Source organism: Gouania willdenowi, chromosome 7 (genome assembly GCF_900634775.1).
Source record: "Gouania willdenowi chromosome 7, fGouWil2.1, whole genome shotgun sequence".
NCBI lineage: Eukaryota > Metazoa > Chordata > Actinopteri > Blenniiformes > Gobiesocidae > Gouania > Gouania willdenowi.
In genome coordinates this window covers 11,641,257-11,665,580 of record NC_041050.1, presented here as the reverse complement: position 1 = coordinate 11,665,580, position 24,324 = coordinate 11,641,257, and the positions used below count along the sequence as shown (strand labels likewise).

The following is a 24,324-nucleotide window of genomic DNA, read 5'->3' as shown; positions in this document are numbered from 1 at the left end:
GGTGCGCACCATCGGCCTCAACCTGTGGACCTGAGCGCGGAGGACAGAGCCAGGCATCCGGGGAGCGCTGCACAGGGACCGGACCCGTGGACAGAACCGCGTTCTTCGTTACTCCGTGCCACGGTGCCTGCTCGGTCCATGTTCCGTGCGTGTTTGAGGCGGTCTGAGAGGTGTTCTCTCATCATTTGATGGCACCGGGGCAGTCCTGGCTGCGCTCTCCGACTGGAAGAGAAGACATTACGGCGCGGGTTGGCTAACGTTAGCTCGCTAACAAGGTCAGTTTGAATGTGGCTTTTTAATGCTATTTCGGTATTTTGAACGACTTCTACGTCTTCTCCGTTCATTAAAGTCGTTTGTGGAATGAGCACGGGTTGTATGGGCAGGTAGATGATTATAAACAGCACCAGCCATCCTTACTGATATTAGCATTTGAGTTAGCTTCTCTCCGCGGATACTCATCTCCGTACGCTGTTTTAAAGTGTGCCAACTCGCCATAACACGGACAGCTTTTAGTTGTGTCCAGCTGTTTTTAACGTTAGTGGTGTGTATTGGTAGAGAGGCTGTTCTATGCGTGCTGAAGCCCAGCAGCCGCTGCCTCTTTCCGCCTACAATAAAACAGGTGCATCTCTGCGCCAGCGATGGACGGAGGGAGGCAGCAGCACCAGAGCTGCTTACAGCCGCTCTTCCTCTGCTTTCCTTCACTGCTGTGTTGTTTCTCTAGGAATTGAACGTATCGATATGCAGGATCTTTAATTATTCATCAGACTCGATCGCTGCCGAGGGTTCCATCAGTTTTTCAAAGGCCTTCCCCGGCCGCGTCCGATAGAGAGGGGGCTTTCTGAACCGGGCCTGGTGGCTAACGCTAGCTCCACGTTAGTGACCCGATCTAACTGGAAACTTCATACGGGTCCCAAAACATCCTTTCAACGTAGATGTTTTGTTTATTCTAATGTCTTGTAGGGTGTACTGTTATCAGGCACATTATGTCGAGACTGTGCTGTCTCTAATTTTGAAAGCAAATGTAGATTTAGTCTGTTTTTGCTTTGTTTGTTTTTACGAAAACTGATATTTGTCTTAAATCATCAATCTGAATGATGTTTGGTTTATTGGGATTTCACAATCATTTCAGTGATTAAATCTGTAGAAGATAAGTTGTTTTCATTTGGGATGTCCTGATACAACTTTTTCATTTCCGATATAATACCGATATTGCAGCCATGCGTATCGGCCGATACCGATATTGCTCTGATATCAGCATGAATCATACATCCTTTTTTGTTTTTGTTTTCTCTCTCTTTACTTTAATATACTACTACTACTAATAATAATAGTAATTACTTATTTTGTAGTGTGGAATGTTAGAAAAGGCTTGATCAAGTGATGTTACTCAAACAAAAGACAATAGTCAGCAACAGTACGTATGAGAAAAACTGACCCATATATTATTAATCAATTCATACATTTAAACCTTCAATACTATTTCTACAATTGAATAAAATAAATACAAAATGAATTGAAAAAAAAAAAGAAATGGCAAAATCCAGAAATTTGAATCCGATATTTGTTTTCAGGCTAATATCGGACCGATATGGGATCGGAACACCCCTAGGCCTGGAACAACTTTTTCTCTTCTGATACGATACCGATATTGCAGTTTTGCGTTTTGGCCGATATTGATACGGTATCAGCACAAATCATACATACTTTTATTACCTATTTTGTAGTAGGGCCGGGCGATTTTGCCTTAAAATAAATCTCCAATTTTTTTAAAGAAAAATTCGAGTTTCGATTTTTCTTTTTTTTTTCAATTCACTTAAAAATGACTGCAGACATCAAATATGTTGTCAAAAGTAATGTGATTGTCCTCAAGAGTTAAAATGCATAGAGCAATCCCAAAGTAAAAAGTAAATGAGGCTCTGTCATTCAACTACTTCAAGCTTTAACCCAGGTTTAAGCAACAGCAACTTCACAGTAGCTTACATTTTCTGATTAAGAAATCAGATAATTACATATTTTATAACATATAACATTACAATTAAAACAATAATAAACTCTTCCCTGAGCATCTCAGCATAGTGTGAATAAAAAATTAAACATGCCTGTGGCACACATACAGCCTACTCAAGGGGTAAACAAAGAGGGGGCTGGCTCACATCGTGCTACAGTAATCCACAAAGACGGAATGCTAAAAAGTCCGAAAAAACTGTGGTGAGAAAAAAATAAATAAATAAAATCAAATTTGCAAATAAAAATCGTTTTTATCTACAAATTCAATTTTTTTGCCCAGCTCTATTTTGTAGCATGTAATGTTAGAAAAGGCTTGATCAGGTGATGTCACTCAAACAGAGAACAATAGTCAGCAACAGTACGCATGAGAAAAACTGACCCATTTATTATTAACCAATTGGTTACATTAGGGATGTAACGATTAATCGTAAGGCAGTTAAAAATCGATTCATAGGTATCACGGTTGATATCGATTTTCTGAAAATCGAATCGCAGTACTTTTTTTAACCAGCAGAGGGCAAGTGTACAAGTGTAGGCGGCGGGCGGAGTCTGCTAATACTTTCTTTCTGGCCGCCTTCTACTCTTAAATATGTTAATAAATGATTCATTGCCCCTTTAGCACCTAAAGAATATCTGTAATATTACTTGAATATCTGTAAAAGTCACGTTTTCTATTAGCTCTGTCTGCTAGCATAGCTTCTCTTCTTCACTGCAAGAATTTCTGCATGCCAACCGACCACTGTGTTACCAGCGCCCTCTGCTGGTCCAAACAAATATGACGTAAATCAGTGTAATCACGTTTTTTTTTTTTTTTAAGTCTAATTGTTAAGGCACAAAATACATTTTCAGTTGCACTTTTAAAAAGAAAAAGAACTATTATGCAGTATTTCATTGTTTATTATAGAACCAGAATTTAAATTAATAGGCTTCATTTTCATTTGTATTATTCCTTTATTTATTTCATTCAAGATTTATTTTTAGTTAAATTGCATTGTTTTGAATAGTTTATCAAGGGATTCTTTTGACAATGAAATATAAAAGGAAAATAATACAGTATTTTCTAGTTTTTTCCCCCAAAAAAATTTGTCTACATTCCCATTTTGTAAAATAAATCGTGAGAGAATCGTATCGTGAACCCAGTATCGTGAATCGAATCGTATCGGGAGTTGAGTGAATCGTTACATCCCTAGGTTACATACATTTTAACCTTAACCATAATATCTACAGTAATCTACAATTGGATAAACATATGACATATATCAGAGATTTTAGATTAGATGCAGTCCGATAAAATCAGATATTTGTTTTCTGGCTGATATTGGACCGATATCAATATCGGATCGGGACACCCCTAATTTTCATGCTAGAAACCTTTGAGGGATCTGTAGTTGTTTTTGTTCACTAAAGAAATGTATAGACAAGTCGCAGTCACAGTGTCTTTCATGGGTCACTTGACTTTATTTGGACATCTATTAGTCAGGTGAACACTCAATAAGTGTGAATATTAAATGAACATGCTTCCAAACACTTTACTGAAAGATATTTTTAAGCCTGTCTCATGCTTTCAAGAAGCAGGCGGAACAAACCAAGAGTAGAGAAGTAAAAAAAAAAAAATCTAAATGTGCAGCGTGTAATTATTTTTCTAATTTTGATTGTAAATGTAGATTTAGTCTGTTTTTGTTTTTAATGAAACTGATATTTGTCGGTCTTAAATTAGCAATCTTCTGAATTATGTTCACAATAATTTCAGTGAAGAAGAATCAATGGACTGGAATAAGATGTTGTTTTCATGTTAGAAACCTTTGAGGGATCTGTAAATGTTCTTCTTCACTAAATAAATAGACAAGTCACAGTCACAGTATCTTTCATGGGTAGACTCAATAAGTGTAAATGTGAAATGCACAGTGTGCTCGCCATCAATGAACATGCTTTCAAACACCTCATTGAAATATATTTTCAAGCCTGCCATGTGCTTTCAAGAAGCAGGCGGAACAAACCAAGAGCAGAGAAGTCATTTTTCTGATTACAAAAAAATCTAAATGTACAGCAAGTAATTATTTTTCTCGTTCTGATAGTTAATATAGATTTAGTCTGTTTTTGCATTTCGTTAGTTTTTTACAAAAACTGATAATTGTCGGTCTTCAATCAGCAATCTGAATTTTGATTGTTTTAAGTGTTGATAAAAATATTTAGCAGCTCATGAAATCATGTTTAGGGATCGACCGATATGCATTTTTTTAGGGTCGATGCCGATACCGATTTTTTTTCCGATCAGCCTTAGCCGATGACCGATACAGACTGCCAATTTTCTTAAGCCAGTATTTGGAAATGATACTACTTTTGCGCCCTCAGCTTACATCATAAAAATTACACAATGATGATAGCAAATGGTACGAGTCTCAATTTTTTAAAAAAGGAACATTTATTGAAATTAACAAAGGTGAGGTCGAACAACTAGTAAAACATATTTAACAAATATTATAAACAGGTGATGTAGAACAAGTAAAAAAATATTTCTGCTCTCTGAAAAAAAATGCAGATCGGCAAACGCAGCAACCAGCATCGGCCGATGCCGATACACGTAAAAACTGCAAAAATCGGCCGATAATATTGGCCGGCCAATGTATCGGTCTATCACTAATCATGTTAGCTTTGCTTTAGCTACTAGCTTCTCCCTATCTTTTAAACTAACAAGTCCCCCTATACTCCCTAAAGGAAGTGTTGTTAAATTGTCATTCATGCTCATGTGAACATGTACAGAACGACATTACCATATATAACCGATATATGAATAAGAATAGGAAAACCCATGTATAAACAAGCAAGAACAAATGGTCAAGAAACGGGGAAGTAAAGTTTGAATTGGTTTGCATTTTTCTGACCTCTGAGAGAAGTTTCGACTGATTAATGGAACATTTCTTTTATTATTCTTTTTTTAAAACCTTGTTTTGTCATTTTAGAGACCATGGTGAAATAAGCACAATGAGCTTTAAAACAAAAAGTAGTACCTATCGTTCCATCAAGGTTCTTAATGTTTTTGAAAGAAAATGCATGATGGAGAAAAATAAATATATATAAATCAACCCCATCTAACAATATTTGCATTTACAATTTGGTTGAAACTGTTATCACTGATTTCTAAAAGAACAGTTTTGAGCACCTCATTCACTTCCTGGCTGACTGCCATTTAGCATTATCATTAACAGAAGTTGTTGACTTTCCGTCACCATATTTCCAGACCCCATTAATGCTTCCTTGAATTATGCACATAAATTCAGGTGTATCATTCTACTTCTTGCTGTGACAATATAATAAAAGCATTGTAATCAAATAGATTAATATATGTAGTTAATGTATATCAGTGTGTGTTCAAGGGCCACCACAGTTTTAGAGGAAGTACTACGGAAACAAGTTAGGAAGAAAAGTAGATTTTTAGTTACTCTTTGACTGGATTGGAATTTTCAAAAGTCCAAATCCAAAATGTTGAAGCAGATTTCCAACTGCAAATGTTTGAAGATTAGTGTGTGTAATAAATGGTATTGAGCCATGTTGTTGTGCTGGCTACTGTAATTATGCTTATAGTTTTAACTCTTGATTTTTTGTATTTTCTATCTGTACGTGCTTAATCTCAACTGGAGAAAACTTTGGATGACATTTAGTTTATCTTCGTCTGTGAACAGGTGTAGTTCAGAATGAGAGCTGTGATATGTCGAACTCATACACACATATATATATGTGTACACAGGTATACGTATATGTTTTTTCAGACATTGGATAAGATTGCAATTCAATGCGTCTTTCTTAAATTAACTAGTCTCAGTAGAAAGAGTGCTTATTGTTACTAAGGTACCTTCAGTAGTGCTTATCAGCAGTTTGCAGACATATTAGCTTTAATCTTGACACAGTATCCTCTAGAAGTTTTAATTGGGTCATTTTGAGTCAAGCATCGCTATAAAGTAACATAATAACTTGTGTAAGCGTCGCACACTTTGTGGCTGTTGGGGGAACAAAAACGTTTTTTTGATTTTTGATTTGCAAAGCTCTTGACAATCACATAAATTTAGTAAAACTGCTGGAATTTAAAGTTATAAAATAACAGCAAAAAACAAAATACCCTCTCTGTCAAATGACAAATTAACAACTTTTAATTAATGCTTACTAGACCATGCTTCGCAACTCTGTTAATGATAGTACTCTTGAGGGGGAAAGGCAAATATTTTTTAACTAGTAAAATAAAGTATTTTAAGGGCTTGTTAATTTATATTTTTATTGGCTCTAAAACTATGGATTGGAAAGGTGAAGGTTAGAAGCAAGAAGGTAGGGGAAGTAACCTCGAAGCAATTTCTGCATTTTAAGTAAAAGGCACTTTTTTTTTTTTTAATTACTTTCTAAATTGTAATTAGAGTTGTGTCTGTGAGCGTTGTTGATAATTCTGAAAAATATATGCAATACATGTATTTTAAATACCAGAATTTATAATCTAGAACAGTGGTTCTCAAACTTTTTTGGCTCATACCCCTTTCTCTTATTTCTGAATCCAAGTAACCCCTTGGTCTGACAACATTTTACTTAGAAAACTATTTAAAAATAACTATAGAGCATAATGATTGAATTAAACGAGTGATAACACATGTTAAAGAATCTCATTTTGTAAAGAAGTGGAAAGAAACAGTATTTAGTGGAGTGGTTCTCAACCTTTTTTTTAGATTATGACCCCCATTTTGATATCAAGAATTTCTGGTGACCCCAAATACTTTTTTTCTCAAATTAGTTTTTGATCATGTTTGAGCTCAGATATATATTCCTGTATTTTAGTTGAACTAGATTCACAAAGTGAAAGTATAGACATACTGTTGTTTAAGATTGTGTTGTTTTAATTAAAAGAATAATAATTTTTTTTTTTCAAAAATCTAGTGACCGCATTTAAACTCCAGGCAACCCCACATTGGGTCCTGACCCCAATGTTGAAAAACACTGATTTAGTGGCTCCTGAATAGATTTAATTCTATGGTTTTTATCATTTCCGGTCATATCATGCCTGGGGTGGTACCAAGACTGACACTTTTTTTGTTCATTTTCTACTCTCTCTCTCTTTCTCTCTCAAGTACCCCCTGTAGTGCTATGGCGGACCCCTAGGGGTACATGTACCCCCATTTGAGAAACACTGAAGTTAAAACAAACAAAAAAGGTAGCAATTTGCTACTGTTTTGCTCTTGCTTTGTTGCTTTGGAGGGCACACAGTATTTTTCTTGTTGTGCTAAACAAGTGGCTCCCAGGTCACTATGCCCAGTTTGGACTTTCACTCTACCAGGGCTGATTTTGTTTTCCTCACCCCCCCCCCCCCCCCCCCCCCTCCCCCCCTTCCACATTTTTCATTACTTTGTTGAGCAGAGAGGAGGGCAACACAAGGGAAACATCCAAGAGCAAAGCAAGCTTGTCTTGTGAATATGTTTGTTATTCAGCTCATGCCCTATCTAGAGGCTGCTGGATGTGGTACGTCAATTCAATCGGCCCTGAGTGCCACTGTGTATTGGGCTCTAATTATTTTTGATGGTTTTCAAGTTTTAACTACTGTTGAACCGTAGACTGAATTAATACAGTGGTTGTAAAAATGGTTTTGTCCCCCCCGATAGCACAGGCCCCAGTGTGAAATGGGCAAAAATCACCCACAGCTCAGCTTTTCTTTGTTTACCACACAAAAAGGGGGTTAATCAAAGAAACAGAGGGGTTTTGGTGAATGATGAATATATACTCAGTACAGCAAATTGTATTATCCCTTGCTCCCCTAGGAATATCAAAAAGAACATTTGATACATGAAGCTTTTTGTAACTGTGCTGCTTAATTTCTTTTGAAGAAAGAGTGTCGTATAGCTCACTTCCTATGATGCAAAATGTTTCTTTATTTGAGTAATAGAAATTGTCCTTTGGAGAGGCTGGTTTTTGGGGGGAAGAATAAGCTATCAAGTTTGGACTTGAGCTACACATAAGATTTGTAAGGTCAATCCCCTTTAACCAAAGATGACATCTTGATTTTTACCTTTTATTAAGGCCTGGGTTGATTGTTGGACACATCAAAAAGCTTGCCCTCATTAATGCTGAAATCTTTTCATTTCAGGCACATTGTATCCAATGTGTCCCTGATGATGTTTCTTTGTTCATTCAAATTACATCTTTGGACTCTGTAAATAAACACATTAAAATGTTTCATATTTCCTAATGAGATGTTGTTTGACTTGGATTCTGCATTACTTGCAGATTGAAATGAGAGCGTGATTAAAATCTAGGCCACATTGCACATTGTAGAGAGCTTACTTTGATGCTCAGTCGTTGCTTTTTTCCTCTCCTTATGTGGATGGCAACAGCCTGAGGTGAGGTGTAGCGCTCATTGTGAATTAAATTACGCTCATGGCTAAAACCTATTTCCATGGTAATTTTTTTGTGTTTTACATTCAAACGCAAATGCAACACAAATCAGGTGAAACATTTAGCCTAGCACCCAACTTGCACTTTGTATGTAATTGAAGATGCTGTCAAACTGTTTTTTTTTATTGCATCCAAGCCAGAAGTGGGTTAGCAGCACCATAAATGGGAAGGACATTTTGGTAGAAGAGCCATTGAACTTACTCAATTGTTCCACAATGAGGTCCCCCTCCAACCCACCCAAATGGGTTAAAGAGCGGCCAAGACAAAACAGATTTGTCTTTACTCGAGCATGTTGGTAAAGTCACAGTCAATAGATGTAGATTGTAACTTTGCATGCTGCAGTCTTGTCAAAACCTTTGTGAAATACTGAGTGGAATAATGCTGCTTTACAGTAATCTGTTCAGCACATGTGATGTACCATTGAATAAGGGAATTCCCTGTAAACTATAACACTAAGCTGTTACTGAATTGATATTATTTGCATTAATCAACCCAGTTTTATAAATTGAAAAAAGTTGAAAATGGTTTAAAAAGTAAACAATAGTTTTAGTATATATTACAGAAAATGCTTAAGCTACCTAATGCCTCTTTATTAATAAACAGGTGGAAACTAAAGTTGAAAATGACTTTAAAAACATAACATTTTTTTTTTTTCTGTTGTCGTTTGTTGCAAACCCATCCTACATTTCTTAAGAGTTCGAACTATTCATATATGTTAAGGACCAGCAATGGCCATGCTTTTTTTGCAATCTACTGTTAAAGTTGCTTGGCTATGGGCATCTTATAATTGCCCATGTGAATCAAAGACCTTACATCAGCAATCTCAAAAGCAGAACCAAATTCCCTTGTTGTTGGAACATGTTATGAAAGCAGTTACCTGTGGTTAGCATTGATGATGATGCGTCAGCTTCGGTGGGATATAGCCATTCCTTCCTGCTTAGTGCTGCACGATTTTGGGAAATTATGCGATTGTGATTATGGTAAACAATAATGCGATTGTGATTTGATAAACGGTGTAATGGCACTTCTTGCCTGAGTAACAAACATGCAGAATATGTATAATTTAACTTAAAACACACAAGTATAATTAAATACAAATTGAAGCTTTTTCATTATCGTTTTAGATTTATTTTCCCCATAAAAAAATAAAATAAATAAAGTGCTAAGACAATAGTAATGCAGCATTACTGTAAACTTACGGTATTTCTATATAAAAAAAATATTGTACAGTCTTGTTAGAAAATAAAGGCATTTCTACAAAGTGCAAACAGAAACAGTGTCACTGTAAACAGACATTCTACACTGTAGTGCTGTGCGATATGGAGAAAATTTTATATCACGATATAGGTAGATTTATATCCCGATATATATATATATATATATATATATATATATATATATATATATATATATATATATATATATATATATTCTTCCCTAAAATAAAATTAATTGGAAATTGCTATTCGTGATATATATATATTTTTTATTATATATTAAAATGAACTAAAAAACAAAACTACATTTATTTATTTATTTTTTTAAAGATTTTAATAATCTTGTCAATTAAGGAATATTCATGATTTTTGCTACATATACTGTTCGCACGTGTTGTTATTTGTAGTTTTGTATTTGGAAATGGTTGCACGGTGGATTAGTTTTTAGCACGTCCGCCTCACAGCAAGAAGGTCATGGGTTCAAGTCCCGTGTGGAGTTTGCAAGTTTCCTGCCACAATCCAAAAACATGACTGTTAGGTTGATTGGAGTCTCTAAATTGCCCGTAGGAGTGAGTGTGAGTGGTTGTTTGTGTCTGTGTTGCCCTGCGATGGACTGGCGCCCTGGCCAGGATATACCCCTGCCTAGTGCCCAGTGTGAGTCAAAGATAGGCACCGGCAGACCCCTGTGACCCTGGAACAAGCTGGTCTGAAATTGGATGGATGTGGAAATGCCATCAGGGGGCACAAAAACTAACAATAATCGCTACAGCTATTGTTTTAAACTGCACTTTTAGTGAATTGCTCCATAAAAGGTCATATATGATAGTAGATATTTTGTTAGGTTATATTCTTTGAAAGTCTTTCTAGAGCAGCAGGATATAAATGAACCCTTCCATTTGTGAGACACGTTTGCAGCTATTTTGCTTGGATGAGTCATATTGGCTGTAGTGACACAGTTTGTAACCAGACTAATTGATTATTACGGTTGCTCCGGGGGCCCCAATCTGGCTGAAAGAAGCAGCGTTTCACCTCCTCATACCACAGTATTCATTTTCTGCATCTTTGTCGTGCTAAACTAAACACTTAGGTTGATGGTGGCTCACACAAGGCAAACCTACTTAATTCATGACTTGGTTACCACACTGCGCCCTCTCCGCTCTGCTGAGGGGACCGGGCCTCCTCGCCCCTGGTGGCTGTCGACCAGAGAGGACTGCCGCCAGTTAGGGTGGGGACAAGACCATGACAGTTGGTGCGGCGATGTCGGCTACCCACCCGACCCCACCCTCCAGGACTCTACTCAGGAAATGTCACATGACCAAACAGGCTGCACATACACACAACTCCCAGAAATAAAAACACAGGAACAGACTTTTGTAGCCATGATGAAAAACACGTCTATTTAAATCACAACCTTTCCTGCTTTAACCTTTAGCTCCAGGGCTGCATTTGTTTTCCACAACTGTACATGAACCATCATTGTGATGACTCTTAATAAACATGCTCTTCACCCTCGCGTTCAGTCTCGCAGACTCAGCACGTAAAGTAAAGAGAACATACATGGCCAAATTTTATGATGCAACGCAGCAGAGACCAGAATAATGAACAGTTAGTTCCATCTTGTCTGTGAACAACACGCTACATGAATGCATTGATACTAATTTAACCAATGGATGCAATGGGAGGGTGGTAACAGACATGATTAAATTGCACCTCCTTGATATCAGCCTACCTGTTGATTAAAAACCATGTAATGGGCACCCTTGATGTGGACTATTGGAGGGGAAAAACACTACTGGTAATTCTTACATTAAAATGTGGGCGTCATTCAGAGCCGCCGCCTTGTGGATTTTAAATGGGACACATTCTGCTGATCTCTGATTAAACACACTCCAGCTACACATTTGTTTTTGTTTGTTTACATTCTTATCAATCACAAAGTAAAGGTAAAAACTGTTTGCAGTATTTTCTAAAGCATTGTGTACATGGCAACTTGGCTTGACTCTAAAAGTTTGAAATCCTGCAAATGTGCACTTAAGTAGGGCCCTATAAAATACGTTTTATTTTTTTCCAAATTCCGTTTTTTCCACTTGAATTTTTAAATTCCTCAGTATTGCATCACTGCTTTTTGCAGATGATGTGGTCCTGTTGGCTCCAACATACCGTGACCTTCAACTCTCACTGGATCGGTTCACAGCCGAGTGTGAAGCGGCCGGAATGAGAATCAGCACCTCCAAATCAGAGTCCATGGTTCTCGACCGGAAAAAGGTGGAGTGCCTTCTCCGGGTTGGAGATGAGGTTCTGCCCCAGGTGGAGGAGTTCAAGTACCTCGGGGTCTTGTTCACGAGTGAGGGAAGGATGGAGCGAGAGATCGACAGGCGGATTGGTGCGGCGTCTGCAGTGATGCGGAGTCTGCACCGGTCCGTCATTGTAAAAAGGGAGCTGAGCCAAAAATCGAAGCTCTCAATTTACAGGTCGGTCTACGTTCCAACCCTCACCTATGGTCATGAGCTTTGGGTCATGACCGAAAGAACAAGATCGCGGGTACAAGCGGCCGAAATGAGTTTCCTCCGTAGGTTGGCTGGGCTCTCCCTTAGCAATAGGGTGAGAAGCTCAGTCATTCGGGAGGGGCTCAAAGTAGAGTCGCTGCTCCTCCGCATCGAGAAGAGCCAGATGAGGTGGCTCGGGGACCTAATTAGGATGCCCCCTGGACGCCTCCCTAGTGAGGCGTTCAGGGCACGTCCCTCCGGAAGGAGGCCCTGGGGAAGACCCAGGACACGCTGGACAGACTATGTCTCTCGGCTGGCCTGGGAACGTCTCGGGGTCCCCCCGGAAGAGCTGGAGGAAGTGGCCGGGAAGAGGGAAGTCTGGGCCTCCCTACTGAGGATGCTGCCCCCGCGACCTGGAAACGGCTAAGCGGAAGAAGATGGATGGATGGATGGATGGATTTTTAAATTACGTTTTCTTAGAAATATTTATATTTTTAAAGGAAATATTTGTTTTTAACTCCTGTGAGGAAAAAAAAAAAATACTAATAAATAAAAAAAACTAATTAAACAAAAATGTATGTCAAAATAAAGTACACACAATTTGTCCCCCATAGTCAGGACAAAAGTAACACCATGCAATACACTGAAGTTCAAAAACCACAAAACAACAAAACAAAACAATGTTCTGGCTAATAAGCCATGCACTCTCTAACAGAAAAAAAATATTAAATTTTTCATTGCTTAATTAAAAAAAATCAATTAAGTATAAACTTTGATTGTTTTCATTATTGTGTTTCATTAGTTATTTTTTTATTAATTAATTATTTCAAATGCATTTTACTGTAGCTCTGATGAGATGTTAGAATGTAACATTCTAATAACGTTGCTCCAATGGACTTTTATTTTATAAACTGGATGTTCCCACTGAAACGGTTGCACTTGAGGTAGCTTGCTGACTGTGAATGTGTAACTACGAGACACGGACACAAAGCTGGAATAAAAAGAACTAAAGGACACGGACTGAGTTATTCTTAGTTAGCCAGGCATAACAGTTCGAACACTGAGCAGGTGAAGATGATTAAAGCTGATCACGTTTTCACAGAGCGCCGCTGCGCTACACGAAACCAAGTTAACGGACACTAGAGGTTTTGTACTTAGGAGTCAGTGATGATTTGCATTGTTTTAGAGGATGTTTGTGGTGGTTTAAGATGAGTTTAATGCAGCCAGGACAGGAGGAGAGAGGGCGGTGCACCTAATAAGCGGTCCCCGGAAACATTTCCCCATAAAAAATGTTCTTTGCACCACGGTCACAGCGTTTCATGCCGATTTTGTCCATTTCCGCGTTTAAACGTTTTTATTGGTCGATTCCGTCCGCGATTCCGTTAACGCGGATTTTATAGGGCCCTACTTAAGGCTTACTTAAGATACTAATACAGTTAGTACCTTTACTTATTTAGGGCCTCCTATTTTATCTCAGGTTTACCCATTCCCGCATCCCTTTACACTTTTCCATTTAATCGTCTTCCCCTGCTTGTACTTAACATGCTATATGAATATATTGGTCAACTACTGTTGTTAATTTAACATTTTATATGCTTAAGAGACTTTATGTAAACAAGATAGATAGTGATGTGACGCAAGATTACATCACACGGGATATGTTAGCCACAATGCTCGACCCTCAGCCACCCTTAGGGTCTATCAAAAATACCATGGAAATCGGTTATATGGTCCCAAAACAAACTTACTTGTGAAATCTTTAATTACAGCCAACGTTTGTACCAGTGCCTTTTCAGATTTAAATAGGGTCATAATAATATTAACTGGTTGTTCTTTAAAACACACTTCAGATGAGGCTCTGCCAAAAGTGGCACATATTGTGCAGCTGTTAGCTAATAATTGGGCCTGTGTGACATTTTTCACCAGCAAAAAAAACAATAATTGTCTTTCTGGTAAGACTTTAAGTTAAAAATATCTAGATTTATATCCTATATTGCGCTTTTGACAAAAAATATTGAGATGTGAGTTTTTGTCCATAATGGCCAGCCCTAGTAACACGTAGCATGATATTTTAAATGGGGATACGGTTGGATTAGGACATTTTTTGTAAAAAGTAATGTGTAAAATGTGTGACATTATCCCATTGAGCATATGTGAGGCATTTCCAATTTCCCATGTCACATTTGGGCCTGATTTAAAAAAGAAAAAAGGTCAAATTGCCTTTTCCGTGTTAGAACGTGAATTCCGTTTTCCGCAATCACGAAAAATCGGCGGCCCTACTTATGAATCCAAACCATTATAAAAAGCTTTGATACAGTCTATACTCTGGGTTGAAATAATAAGCAAAATCTGCTGTTTGAAATCCTGTAGAGATTCTGATCACACCCTCCTGCAAACATTGTTATCAATTTTAAATCTGTGCAAAGCAACAATACAGTCATTCAGCTGTTTGATAAGCAGCCTTAGAGCTCTCGGCGTTGAAAACAAGCCTTGGATTTTAGGGGTTGTCAAAAATAGCTTTATTCAACACAATGTTGAAGTGAATAAAAGTATTTTGGATTATGTCCTCAGTTTTTTGATACTTGATGTCATTTCCCATCGGTACAGAGATAAAGCAGATGTTGGAATGTCAGCCGTCAGAGATGCAGTCATGATGTTATTGTTGGGATCTAGATTGGAATGGTAATTTTCCTTATTGGTATTCAGGTTTGAAACAGGTTTATGTAATTGATTGTCGTAGCTACGCTCAAGCAGTGAGAGAAAGCACTGCAGTTAGTTGAGACTTATTTGCTTTTGCATTTGAGGACATGCAGTTTACTGATAGACCATAGTGCTTCATGCATGAATAATTCCTTTAATGACTACCCCTGATTACATTCATTATAATTAACGGCTTATTCCGAAACACTGAGAGTCAGCTTCAATCTTCATTTATATACACAAGTACACTCATATTGGCATTTTAGGAGGTTTCTTCACTCCATTGCAGTGCCTTTTATTTACTGTCCTTTTCTTGTATGAATCATCCACACATTGCAGTGGTTAGTTTGGAAGGCATAAAACATTCTTTGACAGGCTGTTTCTGTTTAAATTGGAGGATTTCATGGCAGAGATCAGACCTAAAGGCTGACCAGAGAATTACATCTTTTTGGAGGCTTTCAGAGCGGTCGTTGCTTTATAGTGTATTAGTGGATGTCACAGCCAGTCAGGCATTAGGATTCCAGGCAAATGGCTGACCCTTCTCTGCCCGTTTGAGTGCAACAGGATTGGGGTTGGCTGGGTCAGCACAATGGATACTTTAATTTCAACCCCCAGGGCATCTAATTAAAATTTACAACCAATACAAACAACCTTCGACACAGCTCTTATCTAAGTATTTCATTATGGAATAATAAATACGGAAAAAGTGTTCAAAACAAAATAATGATTTCGTAATTATTATGTAAAGCATTTTAATTTCAGTGCCACATTGAAAGTGAAGTTCTGTAGTTAAAGTTCATTGCAATGTACTGTTTTGTTAGTTTATTAAATGAGTGACTGAAATATATAAATTTTAATCTTTATGTCAACATAAATAAACCAAGATGATTAATTATAAAAACTTAAGAATATTATCAGTTTGCATCCACACTGGCAGGTTTAGTATCGCCTGGTTATAAGTTCCATCAATAAAGATGAATTGTGAGAGTTATTAGTTTTGAAAATGTTGAATAAATTATCTCATGAACCTCAACTGTGTTACGGCGCTTTGTATTTGTTTGCAATGTATATTGCTTTATGCTAATTTTCAGTTGCCGGTTTGAACAACCCGTGCACAGCAGATGGATCGAGCCATTTTGGCTCATTTTTCCCTGTAGATTTATCAGCATTGTCTTGTGAAATGAATGAATAATAATATTAAAAAGATGGATCTTAGATAATTGTTTTTTTTTTTGACAGCATTTGGATAATTTAATGTGATAACGCACAGTCCTGCAACTTTTTTTTATACAAATGTATTACTGTAAAATTGGTGCATTAAATACTAGTAAACGTAAGGGCTGGCATTCTATTTACAATTTAGTTTTAGTACCAGGTGTCTGAAAAGTAGTGAAATTATAATGACGCCCTGCTGTAGTATTTCCTGTTGTTGTATTACCATATTCAGACTTTACATTTCTTTGTAAGAATTAGGTTCAAGTAAAATGTTGGTTTTTTTATGTTGGTTCTGTTGTTAAAGTTACAGTATAATGCTATTTTTCACTTATCTCCATTTGTTCTAAGAACCCCAACAACATAGTGTTTGAGGTTTATTTTCCCAAACTCACCTGTTTTCTGGATGTTTAGCCCTCTGAAAAGCCACTTTCAGAGCAATTCTCAAAATGGGCTGATTCGAAGCCTACTATTGCATATTCATGAGTAGGCGCGTCTGTAGATGCTAGCCATACACAACAGCGATCACAAGCGATTAGCTTTTCCTATGCACACACACTTGTTATTGTTTTCAGCCAAAAAACTGCATATTACAGTAAGACACATGGCTATCAAAGCAGCTATTGTGATGTTCAGTTAGACAAAAACTGTTTTATGATGTGAAGGTGGACCTTCATCCTCTCAGTGGCTGAACATCCTCTTCCTCCTCGTCCTCCACAGGGACACAGACATCAGTATCCTTACTACAAAACTGCACCTTGATAGTGATGTGCCCCAGATTACACCATCTATCATTTACAAACACAGCCAGACCCCCTCCTTTCCGCTTACCACTCTCCGATGTCCTGTAAAAGTTGGAAGCTGTCCAATTCCAAAACCAAGTCCGGTGTTAGCACTGTAAGCCACAAATCCGTTTACATCCCCGCGCGACATCCTCTGTTCACGAGGGATGTCGGGTCTCGCTTCATAGGCTGGTATAGCATTAGCATGGAGTGCTAACAGCCGATGGGTGTAAACAATGGGGCCGTGGCTCTGAGCAGTGACTCCCGACACGATCAAAAAGATTGCAGACACCTGCAGCAGAAAAAGTAGTGCAGTTTGGGTGTCCAGTAGTGCAGTTTGCATTTACATATGACAATAAAGTATTATATGTATTCTATATTAAACGGCAGTGTTTGCTTTAGATAGTTTAAGAGGGAGGAGCTCACATTCTAGGAGGTGTGTATTATGTCCATGGTAGGAGGAAAGAGGATTGTCAGGAGGAGTTTCCTGAAGGTGATGTCAGGAACGGGGGAAAATTCAACTCGGCCGTTTGGAGCTGACTTTTTACAAAATGTGGAATAACAAGGGAGGGAGGAAACAGAACTTTTTCAACTTTGGCCCTCTGAATGAGGTTAAAGGGATGTATATCACTGTAGCAAAACCATTAGAAAGTGAATTTTTTCATCATACCTCCCCTTTTAAGTTTTCATGACGTTTTTCCCCTGGGTTAAGCTTTGGGGTCCAGTGGTTGTACAGACGTGTGCACAGAGCATTTGCAGAAACAACTATTTAAATAAATATTAATGTTGACATTATAATCATGTGAACTTTGATACTACTTAGCAAATATTCGCGCAAGGAAACAGGAAGTGAACAGTTTCAGAAGGTCTGTAAAACAGGAAGTAGTTGCTTTCATTTCTCAAATGACGTCCGCTACCCTGGCCGAAGGACGATAGCACAAGCGTAACCAGGAGTGTTCAGACAAAGGCGGAGGTGTTATTTGGTGTTAATACATTTAATTTTTTTTCCAAATTCCATTTTTTTTCTTATAAATTCTGTGTTTTTGGATATATTTTATCATTTTTTAAAGTAAGATATTGGTTTTCAACTCCTGTGAGGAAACAAAATAAGTAAATAAAAAAGAAAACCATGATTAAACAAAAATGTAATTTAAAACCATGTGTAAGCTCCAATTAAAATGTATAAATAAGTTGTGCTGACATGGATTCTTCTGACTGCTCCTTTTTATTATTTATAATATGTCATATGAAGATGAATGAGAGTAGCATTAATGTTACCCAATTTCCCCTCAGGAATCAATGGTTTACTGAATCTGAGCAGGTTTATTGATTAAGTTTTGATAAACATTAAAATTACTCTAATATAAATTATCCTGATGACATAATTCTAGACTGCAATGATTAGAGACAAAAATAAATGGACACAAGGATACATCGGTTATTTCACCACTAGTGGCCAGAATATTTTACATTATTAGAATCTATCAAGTTATCATTAATCTTCGATCTTTAAGATGCTACAATCCCTGACATGGTGCAACTGGTTGGCTCTGTATTTTGGAGTGTGTGATGAGTTGCATAGTTTTTGACTGAATGGTCCCCGGAAACATTTCCGCGTTTAACAGTGGATTCCATTTTCATTGGTTGATTCCGTGATAAGATCCTAGTTGTTATGGAGGAGTCCCAACTATAGAGGCAGTTGTTACAAATAGTTTCAAATCAAAGTTGTTTTAAATCAAAGTTTAAGGCACTTTTTTCTCTACTGCATATGATTGAGAGGGAGATTTTTGGTCATGTTGTTGATGTAATGTGTTTGCTGATGATTTGAATTGATTTTACTGATGATTTTAAATGTTCTTATTGATTTTAAACAGTTGAATGTTTTATCATGTAAAACACATTGAGTTGCCTTGTGTATGAAATGCGCTATACAAATAAATTTACCTTGCCTTCCCTTATACTTTAAAAACTTATGTATCTCTCTGTTCAAAGAGACTGCTTCCTGCAACGGTTGTTTGACTTGTATGATCATGTTTCTCTCATTTATATGTCAACAAGGTGAATTTCCTGACAAACAGGTTTACGACTTTGTATCTTCTCACAGTGTTTTTTTTTTTGTTTCTTCCACAGTGGGCAGACATGGATATCTAATTAAAGATTTCTTCATGGATCACAGAGGGCAACAAAGAGGATCACTACATTTGTGAGACGAGCCAATCATCAGGGGGTTTAACCAACAAGTACATTATCAGACTGAGTAGTGCATGTGGCCTCTCCAGTGGTTCATAGACATCTGCTATGCACTGTAAACGGCCAGCCATGAGCTGCGTAGATGCTGGGAGGAGCAGGCTTCTCTCATGCAGGACTATCTCTCTGCTATTGGGGCTTCTGGCCACCATGGTCCCGTGTGCCGTGCCTGAGCAGCATGAAACAATAGTGGAGATGATACCTATGGAACTCGAAGCTTCCATGCAGTCGTCTGTGCTTTTTGAGCTACAGGAGGCAGCATCGTCAGTTGGTGAAGGGCTGCCTCCAGCTGTCCCAAATTCCTCTGCAAAGAATGGGGTAGTGCACGCTGCCATTCCAGACTCTTCTGCGATTGTGGGCCAGGTGTTCCAATTCAAGGTCCCTCTAGAGCCTGATTATGCAGGCTGCAACATCCATGTGAGTACTTTTCAGTTTTGATGTAATAAATGTCTTCACAGAGACACAAGGGATTGATTAGTATTTGGTTTAAAATATGCTTTTTTTTTAAATGATTATTTTCATTTTAAAAGTGTTTTTATTAAGTTATATTCTAATAAAGTTTAAGTGTTTGCATGATCTCTTACATTTTATTCCCTGTAAACGTACATTTTACACAATATTTATCACTTATATTTGGATCACTTTATCATTGCTGATTGAAGCGCACTGTATTAAAATTTGTTCCAGTCAGCCTTCTGAATGAGATAAATCTGCCCAAGTGCTGATGCAAAATGATATCCTGTCATACAGTAATAACTCAAAATGTTGAGTGATGACTCAGAGTTGTTATGAATTGAACCGCACTGTCCTTCCTGTTCACATTTAGCCAGATTCGATAAACTGAATAGAACTGTGTTGGAGTGGGGATGGTAAATTATTTTCTGTCATTTCTTTTCTTAAAATTTTCTTAATTTTGAATATATGTATTTATGGAACATACAAGACTAAGAGCAAATTTTATCATTAAAAGAAAACCAAAAACATGCCTCGTTAATAAATTAGAAATATAATCAATCTCAATTTATACAATGACATTTTTTATCCGTTTATGACAGCTGTATCACATGGCCTTGTGTATTTTAATCAAAACATCAATCTACTATGCTAAGACTGATTCAGTTTCTCCTTTTTTCTTCAAGCTCACTGAGATGGGTAAGGAAACTTTACCATCCTGGCTGTACTGGAACAAAGAAAGCTGTATTCTCATGGGCTTGGCTCTGGAGCAAGATAAAGGTGTGTATCATATCGAGGTATCAGCCGAGGATGAAATCGAGAAGATGAAAAGCCTTGCCGGTCCCAGCACAGTCTTCTCTATTGAAGTATACCCAGAAGAACGGGCGGATACTGAGCCTGCCCTGCTCACGCTACAGTCTGATACCAACGGCTTCCAGCCTTTCACCTGTGGCTCAGAGGAGCCTGTCACTGTTCTCACTGTCATTTTGGATGCTGATTTGACAAAGATGGCAGCTGAACAGAGGGTGAATCTACTTTGTTTTATGACAAAGTTCTCTCATGTGCCTCTGGAGCACATGAGGGTGGTCCCTGTTGTAAACAATCGCCTTTTCGACATGTCAGCGTTCATGGCTGGTCCAGGAAATGCCAAGAAAGTGGTGGAGAATGGAGCTCTACTGTCATGGAAAGTTGGTTGTGCCCTTGATCAGGGCAGCGTACCTGACATTAGTAGTGTGCAAACCTCAGCGAAGGATGGCACTATGTCAGCTAGACTTGGATATCCGGTTGTCGGTTGGCACATTGTCAACAAAAAACCACTTGGAGTAAAGCGGGTCAGACGTCAGTTATATAACACTCCTACTCCTGTTCCCTCCCTTCTACCTCCAACTGTCTATCAAGAGCCTCATTCTCGAATAATTCCCACTCCAACTTCTCCATCAATTGCCCTGGCAACTGATAGCTCTGCTCCTCCAGTACGTGGTCCTTTGCCTCTTCCTATAAAGCCAACTATGCGAGTCAAAGATCAGATAGCCCATACACCTGTATTTGGACCCCCACAACCTACCAGAGTATTAGGAACTACAAGCACCATGCCAATTCAGCCTACCATGACTCGGCCTACATTTGTCGAGGCCACTGCTGTGCCAACACAACCTAGCGTCACTAAAAGACCCAGACCCACTGCTACAAGGAAAACCAAGAAACCCAAAACCACTACCCCTTCTTCTCGTGAACCAAAGTTCACTACTGCTAAACCAACTAAGTACACAACTCCTCTGTCCTTTGCTCCAGACTCCAATCAAAATCCAGAAATCCGCAACCCCATTGATCAGGTTACTGCCTGGGTGGGGACATACTTTGAGGTAAAGATTGCTCCTGATGCCTTTTTTGACAGAGAGGATGGTACTACTGACAAGCTACGGTTGACTTTGAAGAGGACACCCAAGGAGACAGTGAGTGAAACCTCGTGGATCCAATTCAACAGCACTATCCAGCTTTTGTACGGTCTTCCAGATGAGCAGCATGAGGGTAATCATGAGTACTTCATGTTAGCTACTGATAAAGGTGGAAAGAGCATCATGGATGCATTTGAGGTTCGAGTACAGCGCTGGTCAATTAATGACAAACCAGCTGTTAGGTTTGCAGCTCGTTTTCATGGGGATCCCAAAACCTTAAGCAATGATGTTCATAAGAAGATTCTTCTAACCAAAAAGTTGGCCTATGCCTTCGGAGATCGCAATAGCAGCACAGTGACCCTACGGAATATTACCCGAGGTTCCATTGTTGTAGAATGGACCAATAACAGTCTGCCACAGAACCCCTGCCCAAAGGACCAAATTACAATTCTCAGCAACAGGATCTCTGATCCCCAAGGGACACCTAAGTTAGCCTTCATTAAAGCCATGGAGCCTGAATTCAAGCCCATTAATATCTCTATTCGTGGCACCAATAAATGTCAGAGCTATATATTCATTCCACCTGGAGAAGTGATAGCCCCTGTGCTTCCTACAGCTACATCTTCACCTGATATAGGTTGGAGAAGCAGTGATGATGTTTATCTACACACCGTTATTCCTGCTGTGGTGGTAGCAGCACTGCTGCTCATAGCAGGGATTATTGCTATGGTCTGCTACCGCAAGAAGCGCAAAGGAAAAATGACCATTGAAGAGCAAGCCACTTTCATCAAGAAGGGAGTTCCTATCATATTTGCTGATGAGTTGGATGATTCTAAGTCACCCCCATCCTCCAGTATCCCTCTCATTCTTCAGGAGGAAAAGCCCCCACTTCCACCTCCAGAATACCCGAACATGGCTGGCCCCCACAGCACACTACTCAACCAGGATTTGCTGGAAGAGTATTCAATTTATCAGGATGACGATCCCAATGCCCCACCATATCAGCCACCACCGCCATTTACTGTCCCAATTGAGGGCAAAGGCTCTCGGCCCAAGAACATGACCTCGTACAGGTCACCCCCTCCCTATGTGCCCCCCTAACACAGTGTGTGGAGCTCTGTTTCAAAAGCAGGTGCAATATAGAGATACTTGGAGAAAACCACTACAGGAGTAATTTTACATGTGTTCAATGAAACTGCTTTGACTTTGTAGAGAAGCAGGTGACCATACCCATACTTTGACTATCATGATAAGACATTATCATACAGTTCTACTAAAGACAGATGAATGGAGAAGGGTTTGTGATTCAAATCTTATTTTTCGTCTCTCTCTCTGTTTTTTTTTTTGCATTTTCTTTTTTGTCTGTTCTTTCCACAAGGAGTCAATTTTATCTTCAACTGTGTACTATTTCTATTGTATAGAAAATAATAAAGAAGCAAAAAGGACTGAAGCCCATGGTGCTTTGAGCAAATGTCACCATGACAACAGACTTGAGGCTCTCTCTCACAATGTTAATCTTTCTGAGTTCAGTCTTATCTGTCCTTCGGCTAGGTTTACTAAGATTTTGCACCTGTTATTTCTAGAGGGGAATGACGAATACATCGCCCACCTGAAAGCATGAAACCTTTTTATTTACACAGAAATTAGTTTTTAACATCAATCTGTTCCGTTTTCTGTGCTTTGCTCCCTCTTGACAATAACATGCAAACCTTGCACTTATGCAAATTCTTGTTAAACCTTGCACTATGTGTCTTGCGCAGAATTGAAAGCATTAAGTGGTAGTCTAATAGAGGGACAATATTTTGTATCTAGGAGTTCACCACACGACTGAGATACCTTTGGTACTTGATCACTGAATACATCACACTGATCACGCCTGTTGTAGATGTAGCTTGTTCAAGTTACAATTTTTATTTTTATTTTTATTTTTTGCTGCTGAACCTGCCTGTAATATGAACAGATATTTTCTGTTGCAGATATTATGTTAGCGGTCAGTGATATCACCTTGTGATGATGTTACATCATAACGGGAGCCATTGAAAACATGTGGTTCAAACCATGGTGAAGGTTCAGTCAATGAGGTTAAGCCACTGTCCTTTATTATTGGTCATATCAGTGTCAAGGATGGGGTGGGCATAGAGTACTGTATTATCACTGCTCGGCCTCCAAGTGGTGCACAACTGTTCAGTGCACTGCCTGCTGTTCTAATGAGGCATGGGGTCATGGGGATGTACATATTAGTGTGCCTGTGAAATTTCCAAAACTGCATATTAGAATTTTAGGAAGGAAGGGTGAAAGTTTGAAATGATTTTATTTTTTAATTGTCTAGATTTATTCTCACAATCGTTTAAAAAAAAAATATATATATAGTTTGTGGGTGGAAAAGAACGTTTACCTTCCCATCAAAAAATGAAGAAAAAAGTTCACATATCTCTATACAATGGGAAACCAAGAAACCAGTACACTATGTGAATTATGTACATTTCATATCTGATCAGCGGTAGAAAAAAAATGGTTGAAAATCTAATGTTTTTACTGAGTTTTTGATACAGTCTTAAACTTGTTTTATGAAAATATATTAATAAAATGTAATACTATTTGTAAAGCCTCAAAAGCAGTGTGTATTTCTGTTTCTGTGAATAAGTTGTTTTTATCATATTTAATGTAGATAAAAATGTAATGTTTTTCAATGGGGACATTCTTAAAGCACTTAATGGGGATAAAGTGTGATTTTGGAATGGTTCTCAAGATGTGAACCAACCTGTCATCAATAAGAAACACCAAGTTATCCACAAATGTTTTTAGATTGTTTTGTTTTTGGTGTGAAAAATACAGAATCTTCCACAACTTTAAACACAACTCAGATTTTAACAATAATCACCAAGAATAGCAGGGATAACAC

At 38.2% G+C, this 24,324-nt stretch overlaps 1 protein-coding gene across 1 annotated transcript; it reads left to right on the top strand.

Annotated features, from left to right (window-relative positions):
• Positions 1-24,023, top strand: dag1 (dystroglycan 1). Its single transcript, XM_028452248.1, is given in 4 exon segments — positions 1-275; positions 18,958-19,123; positions 19,125-19,491; positions 20,214-24,023. Coding segments are annotated over 3 exon segments (2,709 nt in total). The 5' UTR covers positions 1-275; positions 18,958-19,091; the 3' UTR covers positions 22,524-24,023.
• Positions 24,024-24,324: the final 301 nt, after the last annotated feature.